General features: G+C 43.7%; 1 protein-coding gene across 3 annotated transcripts; it reads right to left on the bottom strand.

Moving 5' to 3' along the window:
• Window positions 1-192: 192 nt before the first annotated feature.
• Window positions 193-17,768, bottom strand: dnai7 (dynein axonemal intermediate chain 7). 3 transcript variants are annotated; one of them, XM_042335602.1, is made up of 16 exons: window positions 17,668-17,768; window positions 14,972-14,998; window positions 12,918-12,990; window positions 12,369-12,460; window positions 10,560-10,664; window positions 10,030-10,167; window positions 9,327-9,473; window positions 8,920-9,023; window positions 8,274-8,532; window positions 6,582-6,696; window positions 3,991-4,247; window positions 2,906-3,104; window positions 2,304-2,524; window positions 1,865-2,050; window positions 1,235-1,348; window positions 193-771 (listed from the first exon to the last, which is right to left on the bottom strand). In XM_042335602.1, the coding sequence occupies exons 1-16, from the start codon at window positions 17,668-17,670 to the stop codon at window positions 484-486; spliced, it is 2,328 nt and encodes a 775-aa protein (XP_042191536.1). In that variant the 5' UTR covers window positions 17,671-17,768; the 3' UTR covers window positions 193-483. The 3 variants fall into 3 exon arrangements, with proteins under 3 accessions (XP_042191536.1, XP_042191538.1, XP_042191537.1); XM_042335604.1 differs by lacking the exon at window positions 1,865-2,050; XM_042335603.1 differs by lacking the exon at window positions 14,972-14,998.
• Window positions 17,769-18,078: the final 310 nt, after the last annotated feature.

Below are 18,078 nucleotides of genomic sequence, written 5' to 3'. Positions count from 1 at the left end.
CCAAACCAAACTGAGAATTCCATACATCCCATCTACACAAGGAAACCCCAGAGAGAGATTGCTGAACGGCAGATACCGTCGTAGAATTCCCTTTCGGCCTTGATTCAAGATGGTTCCGTTCGACTGGTTTGTTTGTTTTTATTGAGGTTTTTAATCTCGTCATTTGTCGTAAACAAAACCCAAGCATTAAAGTTGGTAAAACTAAATTTTTCTTTAATTAAAAACGTCTTTCACCAAACCTGGAAAGTCTTAGTTTTAAGACGTAAAAATATTTTTTACTTAAAGTTTACTCTACTCATGTTTACCCGATCCTCTGCAAATGTCACTAGAGATTTTTTTTTGTGTGGGAGGAGAGAGGTCATTTTTAAATAACTCTCAATAAATGAATGTTCAATAAGTAAGTTTGAGTGAATATAAACGTGTCTATTTATCTGTAAACTAAATTAACATTCTGCAAGGAAATGAGTCTGTTCAATAAAAGTTTCAATTGATGATGTTTGTGTATGTTAACATCTTTGAACCACACAACAATTTATGGACTGAATCAATAAAGAGATGATCAGAATATCTAATTCTTTGGGCTGTAGCCTCACTGGACTCCCCCATTACCGTGTGGTATAGGTTGGAGTAGAAATTGCTGTTCTCAGCAATGTCCTTTGAGTACGTTTCATCTGATTCCTTCATCTTCAACTTATTTGATCTGTCAGGTGTCAGCAAAAGAAGAGACCAATCTCCGTCATTTAAAGCTGCATCTTGAAGATGTTCAGTGGCCTAATGTCATTTAAAAAAAGAAAAAAAAAATGTTGCCAAAGTTTGCTAGACATGTTTGCACACATCAAGTACAGTTTCTCAGGAATTGGTGACATTTGATTATTTTTAAATTAAGAACAAATTTTCCTCTGTTTCTGTGTTCGGTGCCCGTTTCAGAAGTTACTTATAATCACGAGGGATTTGTTTGACTACTTCATTAACTTGTTACATTTGAGAAGTACGAATGTGAGAAATGGCAAGATTCAAATATGTAAAGGCAATGTCTAAACCCATGGAAAGTGTATCATCTGTTTGATTATATTGACTGTTCCTTTGGGACTGAGATAAGAGGTAGGAGTATGTGTTTGTATGTGTCTGTGTTACAATTGGGGAAAATATGAAGCATTTCCTTTTTGATTGTACATTGAGGCTGTGTTTGTAAAAATGCATAGGGTATAACAATAAATATTTAACAATAATTTACCTGCAAAAGGATGTCATTCTCACCAGACTCTGAATTCCACTTGCTCGATTTGAAACCTATCGTGGATGCTACCAACGCCATCTGTATATAGGTATCCAGCTCTAACTGCTTGTGCTGTGATCACACAAAACAGTTTTGGAGAAGTTTCTCAAATTATTACCACAAGGTTGCTGCTTCCTGATCAATCTTGCGACTTATTGTAGCAATAATAATCCTTGTGTTTGATACAGCGCCTTATCACGTCTTTGAGATGTCTCAAAACGTTTCACAGAATATACTGTAAAGTTTAGGATCTGTAGGTGAAACGCGGCAGCCAATTGCACACAGCAGTGTCCCACGATCAGTCGTGGATTGAGTGACTTTTTTAAGGGTTTATTACCCTCGCAAAGTGATCCGCCAATTGACTAACACCCGGGTTCCTACTTACTGCCAGGTAAGCCGAGGCGTGTGGAGTAAGGAAACTTGTCCAATGTTCCGCCCTGCCCGGGAATCAAACCCAGGTCCTCTCGCTTGCGATGCGAGGGCTCTAGCCCCTACACTGAGGGCAATGTAAAAATCATTGCATTTGAGGTCTTTTTCTAAAGCAAAAATTCCGCGTTCTGAGCAAACATTCAGGCAACGCTCTCTAACCTTGGCATTTATTTCAACGTACGCGTCAGATTCGTATCCGGGGAAAATGTTCAGGCCGCTGTTTTTCAGCGCGTACATGAGAGAAGATGCTGACATCCATTTTCCTCTGATGTGGGCAAGGTTGTCAGTCTCCGGTGGGTCTTCACTCTCAGGGTCTTCAGGGAGAGGGTTCAGGCGACACAAACCCTGTCCGTTTTATTTTTGTTTGATAAATCAAATGAAAATATTAACTTTACTGGACTTCATCAAATCAGTCTCGTGAGGATTCAGCACAGAAAACGCCTTCTACCTCTCAGCGGGCGGAGGCAGATCCTAAACCACATTCACCAGCCGGCTAATAATTATTATAACACTTATCATTCAGATTCCCAGCATCTGCAGCATTTTGCATTTTGTTCACTATAATACTGTTGAGTTGCGACAAAAACAAGTCCCTCACCTTCACTTGTATGACTATGTTCACCTCCACATAGATGGCAACAACAGTAAACATAGCCTCTGTTGTTGCTGTGGGTCTGAGCAGCCAGGATTTAAATGGCATGTTAACATGAGCTCTCTGTAACATAGTGAAAATGTTGAAGGTGTCCATCTTAAATCCCAGCGTCTTCTCCTCCTCGTCAAACTGAATGTTGCTAATGCCATCCAGGACCCAACAGTTAGCTTCAAAAACAAAAAAGACATACATAAACCCTGGCATTTGTAGAGTAGATGATGTTTACACAATGCAAATACAATCTAGAAGATGTTTATAGACAACACAACAAAGGATTAAACCTCTTGAGGATTACATTCTATTAAATATTTATAATTGACAATTAATAATACTTGCATTTGATAATACCACCTTATTATGTCGAGACGTCTCAAAGCGCCTCACAGAATATACAGTAAAGTGAATCGACTATATTTTGTGGGTGAAACGCAGTAGCCAAATGCGCACAGCAGCGTCCCACAAACAGTGGTGGATTGAGTGACATTGTGTAGATGGAACATTAAAATGCAACTGAGATGAAATTGTCGCTCACTGAGTGAACGTGTTACCTGCAGGATTCCATCGAGCTGGTGTTGGTTGTTCAAAGAACATCGCAGTGTTAGGGAGTTGGACCCTTATCCCGGCTGGTAATGAAGGAAGAATGATTTCCCCTTCTCTTTCCTCGGGAATGTCTGTGCCTATATTTGAATTGGTTTGTCTCACTCTTTCCGAGGGGTACGGATACATTTGTAAACCTGTATCCGATACCTGACCAGAAAAGCAGAATAGGATGTCAGGAAGGATTGAACTACAGAAGCACAAAAAGTCTAGTGGTAAGTAAGCTACAATTCCTTCGATGCCCAGGACCCACCTTTTTAACTTGCTGGGGAACTTTGGTTTGAAACCTGTTTTGAAGAGAAGCTGTGCAACTCAAAGTGACTCCATTATTGTGGGGATCCTGTAACGAATTGGTTAGAGCACTTGCCTCGCAAGCGAGAGGACCCGAGTTCGATTCTCGGGCGGGGCGAAATGCTTCGCTCTTACCAGGCCCTCTGGCTTGCGAGGCGAGTGCTCTAACTAATATCCTACAGGCATCCGCCCAGGCCATATTATTTTCTACTTTGACATCACTGAGTTCCTTTGCCGGTAGCCATTACTTATCAAATCATTACACATCCTTCTACACAAAGATCCGGCACATTTGTTACACCATTCATTTGTTTTAAAAAAACACACACACGAGGCGTTTGGGGAGTTCAGCTGCCAGTAAAAGAAACTTAAACGATTCCATCACTTTATCCAGAAAACGTGTTCTGTCATTGAATTGTAGCAAATTTAAAAAAAAAACTCATTTGAATTTTGTACACGGCTGAACATTGTACAGTCAGTTGGAACCATATATTTAATACGACTTATGCAAAGTATGAGTTATGTCAAACTTGCATAGAATATAAACTCTCAAACAGGACTTGGGCAAATATACAGCTTTGGCGATTATACGAATTACACAGTTCAGATTTATGCGAATTTTGCTGTATATTTTATGTTGGACTTCCCAAGAGGATTGAGTTTGTGTTGGAGTTACAAAGCTATGACAAATCCTATCTTGCCCTGTGTTTTTTGATTGTAAAATGCGGGGAGAGTTTTACCATACCTGTACGATTGTCCATCCGTTAATAAACGTGGGCTGAGGTGGCAGTTTCAGGACATCAAAGTAAAACACGCCACCTAAAGGTGTGTACTCGTTCAGGTCAGCTGTAAACCCGTCCTCCAAATCTATAGGTGGAGTCAAAGGCCTGGACTGAGGTGGAGTCACGTGCTGAGACATAGGTGGAGTGACACCCATACCAACAGGTAAATGTGGCAACAGATGCTTCTCCCTGTCTGTTGGTGACGGAGTTATCAATCCATCTAAACATACACAAGTAATTATTTAACCGATTGTTTGGGTAAGTTTCCTTACTCCGCGCACACCCTCTGTTTACCCGGCAGTAAGTAGGAACCGGCTGTGAGTCGATTGGCGGATCGCTTTTCCGGGGGTAATAAGCCCTCAACAAAAATGTGGTCACTGTTGCAGAATGAAGAAAAGGTTACTATCGGACAATGTGTATGGCGAGCAGCCAGAAGAACCCAGACGATACAGCCAGAAGAACCCAGACGATACAGCCAGAAGAACCCAGACGATACAGCCAGAAGAACCCAGACGATACAGCCAGAAGAACCCAGACGATACAGCCAGAAGAACCCAGACAACACAGCCAGAAGAACCCAGACGATACAGCCAGAAGAACCCAGACGATACAGCCAGAAGAACCCAGACGATACAGCCAGAAGAACCCAGACGATACAGCCAGAAGAACCCAGACGATACAGACAGAAGAACCCAGACGAAACAGCCAGAAGAACCCAGACGATACAGACAGAAGAACCCAGACGAAACAGCCAGAAGAACCCAGACGATACAGCCAGAAGAACCCAGACAAAACCGGTCAGATCGGTTTTGGGCAAAGGAACAAAAGAGCTCCGCATATGGAATTGTGCAGGGCCTTGCAGGGTCAGCAAGTGAGTACGTGATCAAAGTTGGCCTGGGAATATAAAGTTTTGTGAGTTTTGTTGTGCCAATTTTCGTATCATTGTTTTCAGTGTCCGATTCATTCTTTCAATGATACCACTTGACTTTGGATGATTTGTAGTGGTTAGTGGCGCCATCGGTGCCGCAAACTGGTGGTATCCGGGGGAATAGTCTGGAGGATCCTCCTCCCGGTCATAACGAGCAGCCTCGTGCTCCAAACTATCCCAATCAACATCACCTCCATCATATCCCGTAAAAGCACATTGCATTCCTAGTTTTACAGACAATTGACGTTTTAATCTCTCAGTTTCTTTCGTGCACTTATCATGGTTAATCCCACCTCCTGACTTTTCCTCAGCGGGGGTTTTGTACATAACTTGTACAGCCGCCTCCAACTGAGTAACTTTTCCCTCTAACTCTTGGTTTTCTTTTTCTACCTGTTGTTTACCCTGGATAGCCCTCTCTGCTTCCCTTTCTGTCTTTTCTGCTTTCCTCTGTAAGTCAGTTGAAGCTGCTGTTGTCGTTTCTCACTCTCCAATTGTTCCTTCAATTTTCTAACTTGCTCTTCTAAGTCCTTGTTTCTCTCCTTCTCCTCTTGTCATTTCCGTTCCAGCTCTTTTCTCTCTTGTTCCGCACTAACTATAGCTACAGCCCTTTTGTTCTTTTCCCAAGCCTTGCCCTTTAAAAGTACTTGGGCATTATTCCATACCCCCTGTCGGCCTTGTAATGGATTCCCCAAACATTCCCCGTAACCGGGCCGCTTCGTCTCTACGTATTTAGTCAATACGGTCTTCCAATCTTCCTCGGAACCCATTACTACTTTCGATTGTGGTATACCTATTCTCGATAGCTCCCTGAGCTAACCTTATATCTATCTTAATAGCTCCCTGAGCTAATACGCTACTTGACGATAGTGTGCACGCTCCCCGAGCTGCTACGCTGTTGATTTGGTGGATCTATTACTCGAAAAATTAAGGTCCCAGGTTCCTAATTATTATCGAGCCCATCCAGGGACACCGATCTGATCGGTTTCATCTGGGTTCTTCTGGCTGTTTCGTCTGGGTTCTTCTGGCTGCTCGCCATGCACATTGTCCGATAGTAACCGTTTCTTCATTCTGCAACATCACTCTATCCACAACTGTTTGTGGGACATCACTGTGCGCGATTGGCTGCCGCCTTTCGCCCAAAAAATTCACAGTTAATTCACTTTACAGTATATTCTGTGAAGGCCTTTGAGACATCTCGAAAACTCTATCTCAAATGCAAGGGATGTCTTTATTATTGTTATTATTATCAGTTGGGACTACACATTTAATATATGTAATATGACATATGCAAAGTATGGAGAACTTCCTCTTTGACCGCGCCTATGGTCCCCTACCCCTCCCCCTGGCTTGGCATCCTGCTCCGCCACTGTCCAGCACTCTGGGACGCTCTATAAATGCAAGTTGTTGTTGTCAAACTTTCCAATTTTCAAAGCGGACTTGGGCAGATGTATGACTTAGGCAATTGTGCGACTTATGCCAGTTTTATTGTTTTCCCAATTTGTAGAAGCAAAAATGTTGTTTCAATGCTTCTGTGCATCCGTGATCTAAAAAAAAATCTCAATTCTACATTGCATATACTCTATCTGTATCCACAACCCAAGTTTTGAAGAAAAGATTATTGCTTACTTGAAATGATTTCCGCTTCAAGCGTCGGTGTTTTCACATCCCGGATTCCATTTACTTTCTCTTTGCTTGGCGTCTGGCTTTTTGTGTCATCTGGACTGCTGACAGATAAAAGTTGCTAGATATAACAGAAAGATGAGAAGATAATTCCCAAAGGAACATGTCAATTGTTCTTTGGATGTCATCATAGAACATTGATCATGCAATATCTAACTCACAATGCAATCCTATTAAAAGGAAAAAAATGCATTCAAGAACTTGAATCCAAGTTTCCATGATTGAATGGCGGGGCAGGCTCGAAGGGCCGAATGGCCGACTCCTGCTCCTACACGTTATGTTAATTTATTTCACCACATTTGCTTTTTATTAGGAACTCAGTCCTTGCAGCTATCAGTTGAGAATTTTTATTTGTACATCTGCGTGTTCAGGTGGACGTTAAGGATCCCTTGGCACGATTCGGAAACAGAAGGGAGTTTCTGTCTCCCGGTTTCCTGGCCATCAATCCCCCAAATAAACAATGGTCATTCGTTTCCCACTGTTTGTGGGACTCCTTTTTAATAAAAATAATCCTTGCATTTGATATCGCGTCTTTGAGACGTCTCAAAGCGCTTCACAGAATACACTGTAAAGTGAATTGACCGCATATTTGTGGGAGAAACACGGCAGCCGATTGCGCACAGCAGTGACCCACAAACAGCCGCGGATTTCAACCGAATTACCCACAACGGGAGAAAGCAAAATTTCAAGTGACAAAAGTAAATGTGGATTGGTTTCCAGTTTTGTGGCTACTCCAAAACAGAAATAGCAACTGTAGGAAAATGCATGTGGGTTTTAATAGTTCTTTATCAGAATGAAGAAAATAAGCAAGTTATTTTAAACTAAAAAAAATGCCAATATGTACAATTCCCCTGTGGGATTATATGACTAATACCACAAGCATTGCTCTGCATAATAATTTTAGAATCAGTTTCTTCAGGTTGATTTTCTTTGAAATTCAGACGCCTACACAGATCACTACTCAACCATTCAGCAAAGGAACATTATTTGAGGATCTAAAAAGAAGGGAAAGGGAGAAGAGAGAAGAGTCCACTTACCCAGAAGGTGTGCTGCCACCCTGTGGTCCGTGTAAATTAACCCAACACCGACTTAAAATATCACAAACTTTACCTCTCAATTATGGTTGTTCTATTGCGAGCAAAGACATTGTGACGTGGTTTCTCTGTTTGTATTATATAGTAACTTGAACAGGACTCTAAAACTTATAGTCAATGTTCCCCTTACACTGAAGAAATAATAATGATACTTAATGCTTACGTACGACCTTAATTCTATCCTATGATAAGTAAACGAGTTGATTTGTGTATGCCTAAAATATGTCAATAAACAGATTTTAAAAACACAAACAATGTAAAGTATTCAATTATATTACCTTTCAAATTTCTTGTAAAGAATCTAGTCATTGATCACAACATATAACAATAATAATAATCTTTGCATTTGATATAATCATCTTGCAGGCATTTTGCCAGTAAAATAAACAGTCAATTCTCTGTACAGTATAATCTGTGAAGCTTTGAGATGTTCAAACGACGCTATATCAAATGCAAGGATCATTATTATTATTATCATTATTATGATTATAATTATTATTATATTGCATTATAATGCGTGCAAGTACAATTTTCAACTTGATACCTTGGACTTGTCTGACTGAGTTGTCTGCTTTGTGTCATCGTCAGATAGCTCATTGTCTGCGTGCATATTTTCTTCAAATGTTGCGTGTACCCCGACCTTCACCTTTGTGTTACTATTTGTCAACATCTGGCAAACAGGCTCAAGGCAAGTCAGATGGTCATAATGCACATGCATGATCCTCACCGCAATGTCACACATCGTCAGGGCTTTAGGAAGCTCAAATTCCATTTTGGCTTCTTGGAAATCGTAGCCCTTGAATCTGTAATATAAACAGGATTGAAAAAGACGTCCCTAAAATCGTCAAGGAGATTTTTTTTGCGTGGTTCTGGAGCCCTATCTTTGAACTCGCCTTTAAATCTCCTGGTTCCGTTAGTGCCTGTTATTTTATTTGCAAATACAACACAAATTTACATGTATATGGCGTCTTAAAACATTTTTAAAAATGTACATTTAAAAAAAAGCCTTGGTTGTTGCCAACCTGCGTCTGATACGTGCCCGGAATTAGGTCAGCAGGATGGGTCCCTCCAGGGGGAGAGAGTTAGAGAGAGAAAGAGAGAGAGAGGGGGTGGGAGCCGAGAGGGGTGGGAAGGAGAAATACAATCAGCCTATTTCTAACAACTGTTTTCACTGTCCACATTGAAGGTACCTGGGATTTTTGTTGAGGTTTGCCCACACGCACTGAGTAACGTTCTCATCTCCGACTACCTCCTGCATGTTCCCTGTCTCGATGTCAACAAGGGAAACAGCGTTCTGCAAAAGAAAATCATTTTGAAGCCAGACGTGCGGCACGCACTCGAAATCCATCGCCAAGAGTTAATGAGAATAATGGCTCAGCGGAAAACAATACCTTGCGAAAACAATAAACAAGAATGTTACTGACTGAATAAAACAAATTTTTACATTTAATTATTACCCTCATCCACGGGTCACAGAGCAATCTCGCTATTAATTATGCATCAGTTATAAAGGAGGCCCAACTAATTCAGAAAGGCACAGTTAATGTAAATTGTTATTGCACTGATGAGCCTATTGTAACAGGTCAATGGTCTGTACCTGTAAGAAGTATTCAGTGACTTTGTCATTTTTCTGGGAGACGAGTTCCTGTAAATATACAATTGTGCGTTGGTGCTGAAGCACAATGGGGCTGTCCATCTCGCTCGCGGGAGTGTCGATTAATAAAGACTCCAATTCATTTATCAGCTGCAATAACAAGAGCGTGCAAAATTCACAAAGAAAATGGTCAGGTTAATTATAACGAACTACAGAAAAAAACAACTTGAAAGATTAAAACTCAATTCAATGATTTGCAACATTTCTGGATGTTCTGCAATGTTAATTATATATAAAATAATAATAATCCTTCCATGTGATACAACGCCTCATCGCGTCTTTGAGACGTCTCAAAGCGCTTCACAGGATATACACTGTAAAGTGAATTGACTGCATATTTTGCTGGGCAAAGCATGGCAACCAATTCTGCACAGCAGCGTCCCCACAAACAGTTTGGATTAAGTGACCGCACTTTGTTTTTTGAAGGGATTATTACCCCTGGAGAGCGATCCGCCAATCGACAAAAAAACAGGTTCCTACTTACTGCTGAGAAAACAGAAGCGTGTGTGTGCAGTAAGGAAACGTGCCTAAATTTGTGCCCGACCTGGGCATCAAACCCGGGTCCTCTCGCTTGCGAGGCGAGTGCTCTAACCACTGAGCTACATGATGTAGTTGAAATACTGTTTTTCGTCAGTCAAGTACTTACTTTTAGAATCGTCCTACATTCCTCCAGCAAGAATTTTATTTCTACCATTGGATTCTCTGCGGAAAGGTTGATGAACGTGTTGATCTCATCCAGTATTGCTGGATCCGGAGTCCCATCGCACCGCATATAGCGTGCCCACTGCAAGCAGAGCAGAGAAGCAAACACGTACTCTTCACCATAGCCAACAACTCAACAACAACAATAGCAACTCGCATTGGTATAACTGCCCGACAGAGTCCTGGAGAAGCTAAACCATGTGTTTTCAAGATCAAAAATAAAAGGTTCCACGTTTTGATATCCAGGGTTCGTGTGAAAATAGATACCGCGTCAAATTATATTTTGAAATATCCCCGAGTTTAAATATTCCTGCCTATAAAATGTACAATACTGTATCTACAGAAGGAAGCAAAGAGAATCATAGAATCTTACAGCACATTCCAATCCTTATTGGGGATTAAGTAGGAAAGTGATGCACTATTTTGGGTGAAAACCTAAAGGAAATGGTGAAAATAATATTTGAGAAATGTCACCTTAATATTTTGTCTGCGTAGTTTCAGTTGTTTATGAATGATATGTTCATGTACTTCCAGAATATGTCGGAGTTCGGGCAGTTCGATTTCTTTACGTTCTTTGTCCTGTTTGCAGTTTTTTTTAAAAAAAAGGTTAAACACAACAACAACAACTTGCGTTTATATAGCGCCCTTCACACCAGGTCATGTCTCTGAGCGCTGAACAGTGACGGAGCATAACACAGAGCCGGGGGGGGGGGGGGGAGGGAGGAGGTGACCGTGAGAAGGGTCGAAGAGGAAAGTCTTCAGGTGCCATCTGAAAAAGGGGTCTAAATACCCAGTTTAGCTATTCCAAAAAGAGTTTACATTCAGTTTCCATTTCGTACAAAGTTTTTTTTTGTATTCGAATGTATCGCTCAATTCAAGAAACTTTGTACAATTTGGCTCACCCATAATTTTCCCAATTTACATTACTGTACCCACAGAAGGACGTACATAACCACACTTAACTCCTTCCAAGAAGAGAAAACTTCATTGTGTAGTCCGCTGTGTTCTGTGACCTATTTAAATCTTTAAATCAGATTATGTTATAACTTGATTAAAAACATTTGCAATAAGGACAATGGAGGAAGGCTGACTGAGATATCTATCAGTGAGACTGTCTCTTTGCCAAGAAATCATTCATATGAGGTCAGGGCGTTTAAGAGCATTGTGGTTAAGTAATCTCCCCAATATGTGACGGTCACCAAAGTGGTCCAAACGCTTACAGGGATACAAAAGGATTGTTTTCAATAATAATAATACTTGCATTTGATGTAGCAATGAAAATCTAAGTACAAGGTTATAAGTTCCAACAGAAAAAATACTTATTACTCATATTCAATAACACTTTCGCTTTCTGTTTGTGGTTTTTTTATTTCAAACTATTTATACGTATATTCTACTGGGTATTTTAAAAACTACCACTGAATATCCTCTCCTATTCTGTCCTGTCTCCATCAATTAATAATAATAATAATAATCCTTGCATTTGATATAGCGCTTTTCACGTCGGGAGGACGTCCCAAAGCGCTTCACAGAACACACTGTAAAGTGAATTGACTGTATATTTGTGGGCGAACGCGGCAGCCAATTGCGCACAGCAATGTCCCACAAACAGTCGTAGATTGAAAATGACCAATTTAGTATTGTTTTGGGTTTTCGAGGGATTATTATTAGGCTCTGTGTGGGGTAAGGAAACTTGCCCAAGGTTTGGCCCTGACCCCCCGGGGATTGAACTCAGGTCTCTCACTTGCAAAGTGAGTGCTCTAACCACTGAGCTACAGGACTCCACAATTGATTTTTTAATTTTAAAAAACCCTGAAATGATGGGTTTTGCAGTTAAACCCTTACAACTTTACACATAACTTTTGAAATGTTTTACCATTCTTGACTACAAGCACCAGAAAAATCATGGAAATTCAATAAGGTACACATTAATTTCATATAGGAACAGGAGGAGGTCATTCAGCCCCTCGAGCCTGCTTCACCATTCTATCAGATCATGGCTGATCAACTCCAATTAGTATACATAATTCATATAGTATTTAAGTGCTCGCACTTTGGCCCTGTGTTATATGTGATCCAACCCAAATCTTTAGCAGTTGAGAAATGTCAGCGAAAGGTAAGGAAGTAATTTTCTACGTCAGTGATTTTGATTGGGTAGAAAATGTTGTCCTTCATCCCTTCATTTACAACAACAATAACTTGCTTTTATGTCGCGCTCTTCACACCTCGGAGCACTTAAAATTTATGACGGGTATTAAAATATAGTCAACAAAATGGACAGACCTCAGCTGCGATCCTTGCTCTCTCTTCTTGCTCAAGTCTCTCTCTTTCTTTTCTCTCTCGCTCCTCACGTTCAGCTTTAAGTCGTGCTTCTTCTGTCGAACAGAAAGGAAATGGAACCGGTGGGATTTACTCCGTGCAGAAGGTGAAACGCCAACCGCGCTGGCGTTTACCGCATGTAAACTCTGTGGTATAAAACCAGTTTAACTAGATTGTGTTTTAATATAATCCTTCCGTTGGCGATGAGGTGATGCTTGAGCACATCATCAAAATGCCTCAAAGTGCTTCACAGGATTTACTGTGACAAATAGTTACTGTGTGTTTGTAGGCAAACAGGACAGCTAACACAAGTGTGTTATAACATGGCTACGCTATATTTAAGCGCTGGGTACCAGACGTCAGGGGGAAAGATATTCAACCCGTTCCTTAAAAAAGAAAAGGGAACCTGTTTAGACGTTGCACAGTTTTCGAAATAAATTTACAATCATGTGGGGAATAATGATCTGTTCATAATACTAGAATCACAAGAATAATTTCAAGGATATTTTTTACCTTCTTCTAAGTAATTTTTCTCCTCCTCTTCTTTGCTTACTTTATCATCGAGTTTGGACTTCTTTTTTCCCTTCTTCATTCAAAAGAAACATGGACATGTATTGAAAATCAAAGTACTGTTGTAATTTCCAACAGAAAAAATACACGTTGCTGCACGTTCAATCACACCTTGACTTTCCACCTGTTTTTTTTTTTATTTCAAGCTATTTGTATACGAGTTCTACTCCAAAACAATTACATTATTCTCTTTTGAGAAGAGCGAGATTGTTTCGCTGTTCGATTTATGGGCGAAACGCAGCAGCCAATTGCGCACAGCAGTGTCCCACAAACAGCTGTGGATTGAATGACCAAATTATTATCATTATTTTTTTAAATGATTGTTATTCCCCAGAGAGCGATCCGCCAATCATTTATAACAAAAACAAGGCGCGCTCTCGAGTTTTACCATGGATGGTAACACAGTAATACCCCCTTTAGTTTTGTTAACGTCAACATTTGTAAATATTTTCTGCCCTTCTCTTTTTTTTAGGTTCAGCACTAAACATCCCCCGGGTGGGGGCAGAGGTACGTGGGGTCCACTCTGAGCTGCACTGGCCCCAGACTGTTAGAATCGAGCCCCCACCCTGTGCCGGTCTCTAGTCCGGTTCCTGAGCCTGGAGGGGCCGCAGTGTCCCAGGGCACAGTCCGGCCCGACTCATCAGCGGGACCTGGAAGGGCCGACCAGTCACTGGGGGCAGGGAATCCCCCCCCTCAGCTCCTGGTAACCCCACAGCCAAAGCCCTAACTAACGGGGAGGGGGGGTCCTGGCTGGACAAGCAGCGGGACTGCGACTCTCTTCAGTACTCCTTAACGCTTCTGTAGTGCTGCTATTTTGCTTTACCGAAGCCTTTTTACAAATGACCACAAGTCTTCCACACAGTGGTGCATTTAGCCCACTGTGACAAGGTGTGTTTCAAATGCATTACCCATCACAAGCATAAAGAGGGGGAAAAAAGCATTAAAACCCATGGGTAAGAAACAGTGGAGTTCAGACGCTGGACACACTATAAAATTAAGTTCACAAAGCCATCAATGTGATTTAGAAATTGAAATATTGTCAAATATAAATATGAAATGTCCTTAGAATATTCCATTTGCTCTTAAAATCAACACACAAACCCCATTTAATGATAATAATCCTGGCATTTGATACAGCGCCTTATCACATCATTGCGCCGTTTCAAAGCGCTTCACAGAATATACTGTAAAGTGAATTGACTGTATATTTAGAGGGTGAAACGCGGCAGCCAATTGCGCACAGCAGCGTCCCCCACAAACAGCTCTTGGATTAATTGACAAAATTATAATTATTTTAATACATTTTTCTTTTTTGAAGGGATTATTATACCCGGAAAGTGATCCGCCAATCGACTCACATCTGGATTCCTACTTACTGCTAGGGAAACGGAGGCGTGCGGAGTAAGGAAACTCGCCTAAGGGTTCGCCCCGCCCCGCCCTGCCCGCCCGGGAATCGAACCCAGGCCCCTCTCGCTTGCGAGGCGAGTGCTCGAACCACTTCATGTAGTGGCCGTTGAATGCAAGATACTGGAGTCTCGGTATCTTTCCGCGTTGCACGTTGACACGGAATGCACCGCTTGGGTCTCTTTCATCAGTTAGGTCGATATCAGAGCATACCGTAGAGTGAACTAACTGACTGGGTATTCTGTGGGTGAAATATTTCAATTGCATTCATACCATATTATGCCGCAGCATATTATGGGTCGTTTGCAGAAAGGAATTATATAGGTTTTTGATAGAGAAAAGGATGAGTGGGCATCTGAGAGATAGCGAGAGATGGTATTTGAAAATGGAACCAGTCTAAGAACTATAGATATATATATACTTTCTCCCTCTTTCTGGTCTTGTATATTCTTACGTTCAAGTAAGTTAGCTTTTCTCTCTAATCACCGTTGTTCTTCACTTCCTTATGCAGTCGGAAACTAAAAACCTTAAAAGATATATGAAGTTACCGCTGTCTAACTCTATTATAATGCCTTACACTAAAGCCTTCATACCTTTTTTTTCTTTTTCTCCTTTTTTGACTGGCACAGGGCAGAGAATGAAAGAGAATCAGTGAGAGAGATCAGAACAGAATAGGTTAAAAGTCACTACAGCTTTTACATTTCTTGTACAAAATCATACGTCATAACCTATTACTACATAATCCTTTGCATTCTTTATTTTTAGTCAAATTATTTTTTACGGGGCGCGGGGGGGGGGTTCATGATTCTACATTGAGCCGTATCTACTGTTAGTCACCGTGAATACTGGTGCAGTAGTTGAGATTAACAAGGAAGGAAGGAAGCACAACTGACCTCCTCCTCTCACCAACCACATACTTTCCGCTTTCTGTGGTTTCTGCTGTTTTCGTCCACCGGTCTAATTATCTGAGCAACTCTCCCTTTATCTATTTTGACCAATTCACTATCCCCCACCCACCCCCCAACCCCCACTTTACTCTTCCCTGCGTTACCTAATTAGCCCCACGGTCAGTTTTGCCCTGAATCTTCTTGGAGCTGCGCTACTGTTCCTGCTTCGCTTGGTCCACCGCCTCCCGTGGGTGTCTGTCTGCGGCTCCTCCCGAGGCCGGTGTCCAACGCTTGACGTTCAAAGCCGCTTTCTTTCATAAAACCTACAATAGTTTTCAAACTGTGCCCTCTCTGGACTGGAGCCCTGGGGCACCCAAGGCTTGACAGTGGATTGATTCTACGATCAACTCTGGGACTCCATCCCCAGTGCCTTCGCCGCCTCCTCCCTTTCCTCCTTCAAGGCCGGTCTCAAGGCCTTTCTCTTTGACCTTCAGCCTTCAGCTCCGCTCTCGACTCTCTTCCCCCTCCTCACCCCCTCCCTCCTTCCCCTCACCCTGACCATTCCCCCCCTCCTCGCTCCCTCCCTTCCCTCCCCTCACCCTGACCATTCCCCCCCTCCTCGCTCCCTCCCTTCCCTCCCCTCACCCTGACCATTCCCCCTCCTCACCCCTCCCTCCCCTCCCCTCACCCTGACCATTCCCCCCTCCTCGCTCCCTCCCTTCCCTCCCCTCACCCTGACCATTCCCCCCTCCTCGCTCCCTCCCTTCCCACCCCTCACCCTGACCATTTCCCCCTCCTCACTCCCTCCCTCCCCTCCCCTCACCCTGACCATTTCCCCCCAATGCTCGGGTCCTGACCCAACTGTCCAGCGCCTTGGGACGTCCTCCCGACGTGAAAGGCGCTCTATAAATGGAATCTTGTTGTTGTTGTTGTACGATCGATCGTGTTGATGGACGGACAGACTGGTCGCTGTGGGTGCGGGGAATCCCCCCTCAGCTCCCGTTAACCCCGGCAGAGCCACAGCCCTACCGGGAGGGTGGTCCTGGCTGGACAAGTGGGAAACCTTGGCCCAGACAGCGATATCAACGGTCACTCTCTGTGGGTGTGGCTGCGGTTAGACTCCGGCCGTTACCCCCTCACACTCACACACACACACACACACACACACACACACACTCGGGGCAAACAACAGTCAGTGAAGGTGTGTGACCAGAAACCAACAAAGTACAGACTGAATGCGCATTAAAGGCGACACCGTCAATGGGAACCGTCTGTGGCCGAGTGATCGCTCGGCCTCAATGCTACACTACACCTCACACTCTCTCTTCCATACACTCACACTCACTCACTCACACTCACTCACTCACTCACTCACACTCACACTCACTCACACTCACTCACACTCACTCACTCACACTCACTCACTCACTCACACTCACTCACACTCACTCACTCACACTCACTCCCACACTCACACTCACTCACTCACACTCACTCACTCACTCACACTCACTCACTCACACTCACTCACACTCACTCACTCACACTCACTCACACACTCACACTCACTCACTCACTCACTCACACTCACTCACTCACACTCACTCACACTCACTCACTCACTCACACTCACTCACAGTCACTCACACTCACTCACTCACACACACTCACACACACTCACTCACTCACACTCACACACACTCACTCACTCACACTCACTCACACACTCACTCACACACTCACTCACACACACTCACTCACACACTCACACTCACACACACTCACTCACACACACTCACTCACTCACACACTCACTCACACTCACTCACACACTCACTCACACACACTCACTCACACACACTCACTCACTCACCACTCACTCACACACTCACTCACACACTCACTCACTCACTCACTCACACTCACTCACACACTCACTCACACACACTCACTCACACTCACACACACTCACTCACTCACACTCACTCACACACTCACTCACACACTCACTCACACACACTCACACACACTCACTCACTCACTCACTCACTCTCACTCACTCACACTCACTCACTCACACACTCACTCACTCACACTCACACACTCACTCACACTCACACACTCACTCACACACACTCACACACTCACTCACACACACTCACACACACTCACTCACTCACTCCCACTCACTCACACTCACTCACTCACTCACACACTCACTCACTCACTCACACTCACACACTCCCACACACTCACACACTCACTCACTCACACACTCACTCACACACTCTCACACACTCACTCACACACTCACACACTCACTCACACACACTCACACACACTCCCTCCCACACTCACTCCCACTCACAGACATCCTCAGCCTGTGCTCTGCTCACACTCACCATGTTGTTGGCTGTTGTTTACAGCGCTCAGTTGGTTACCAGAGAAACCGCCTCAGCTGTTGCGCTGCTCGTGTGTGACGACCCCTTTGCCCCGAGGCTGCAGTGCCAGCGGGAGCCGCGGGGGGCGCTGTGGGAGCTGCAGTGCCAGCGGGAGCCGCGGGGGGCGCTGTGGGAGCTGCAGTGCCAGCGGGAGCCGCGGGGGGCGGTGTGGGGCTGTGGGAGCTGCAGTACCAGCGGGAGCCGCGGGGGGCGCTGTGGGAGCTGCAGTGCCAGCGGGAGCCGCGGGGGGGCGGGAGGCGCTGTGGGAGCTGCAGTGCCAGCGGGAGCCGCGGGGGGCGGTGTGGGAGCTGCAGTACCAGCGGGAGCCGCGGGGGGCGGTGTGGGAGCTGCAGTGCCAGCGGGAGCCGCGGG

Source organism: Callorhinchus milii, unplaced genomic scaffold, assembly GCF_018977255.1.
Source record: "Callorhinchus milii isolate IMCB2004 unplaced genomic scaffold, IMCB_Cmil_1.0 Scaffold5, whole genome shotgun sequence".
Classification (NCBI taxonomy): domain Eukaryota; kingdom Metazoa; phylum Chordata; class Chondrichthyes; order Chimaeriformes; family Callorhinchidae; genus Callorhinchus; species Callorhinchus milii.
The sequence above is the reverse complement of the archived record's forward strand: the minus strand, read 5'-3'. Positions and strand labels throughout refer to the sequence as shown.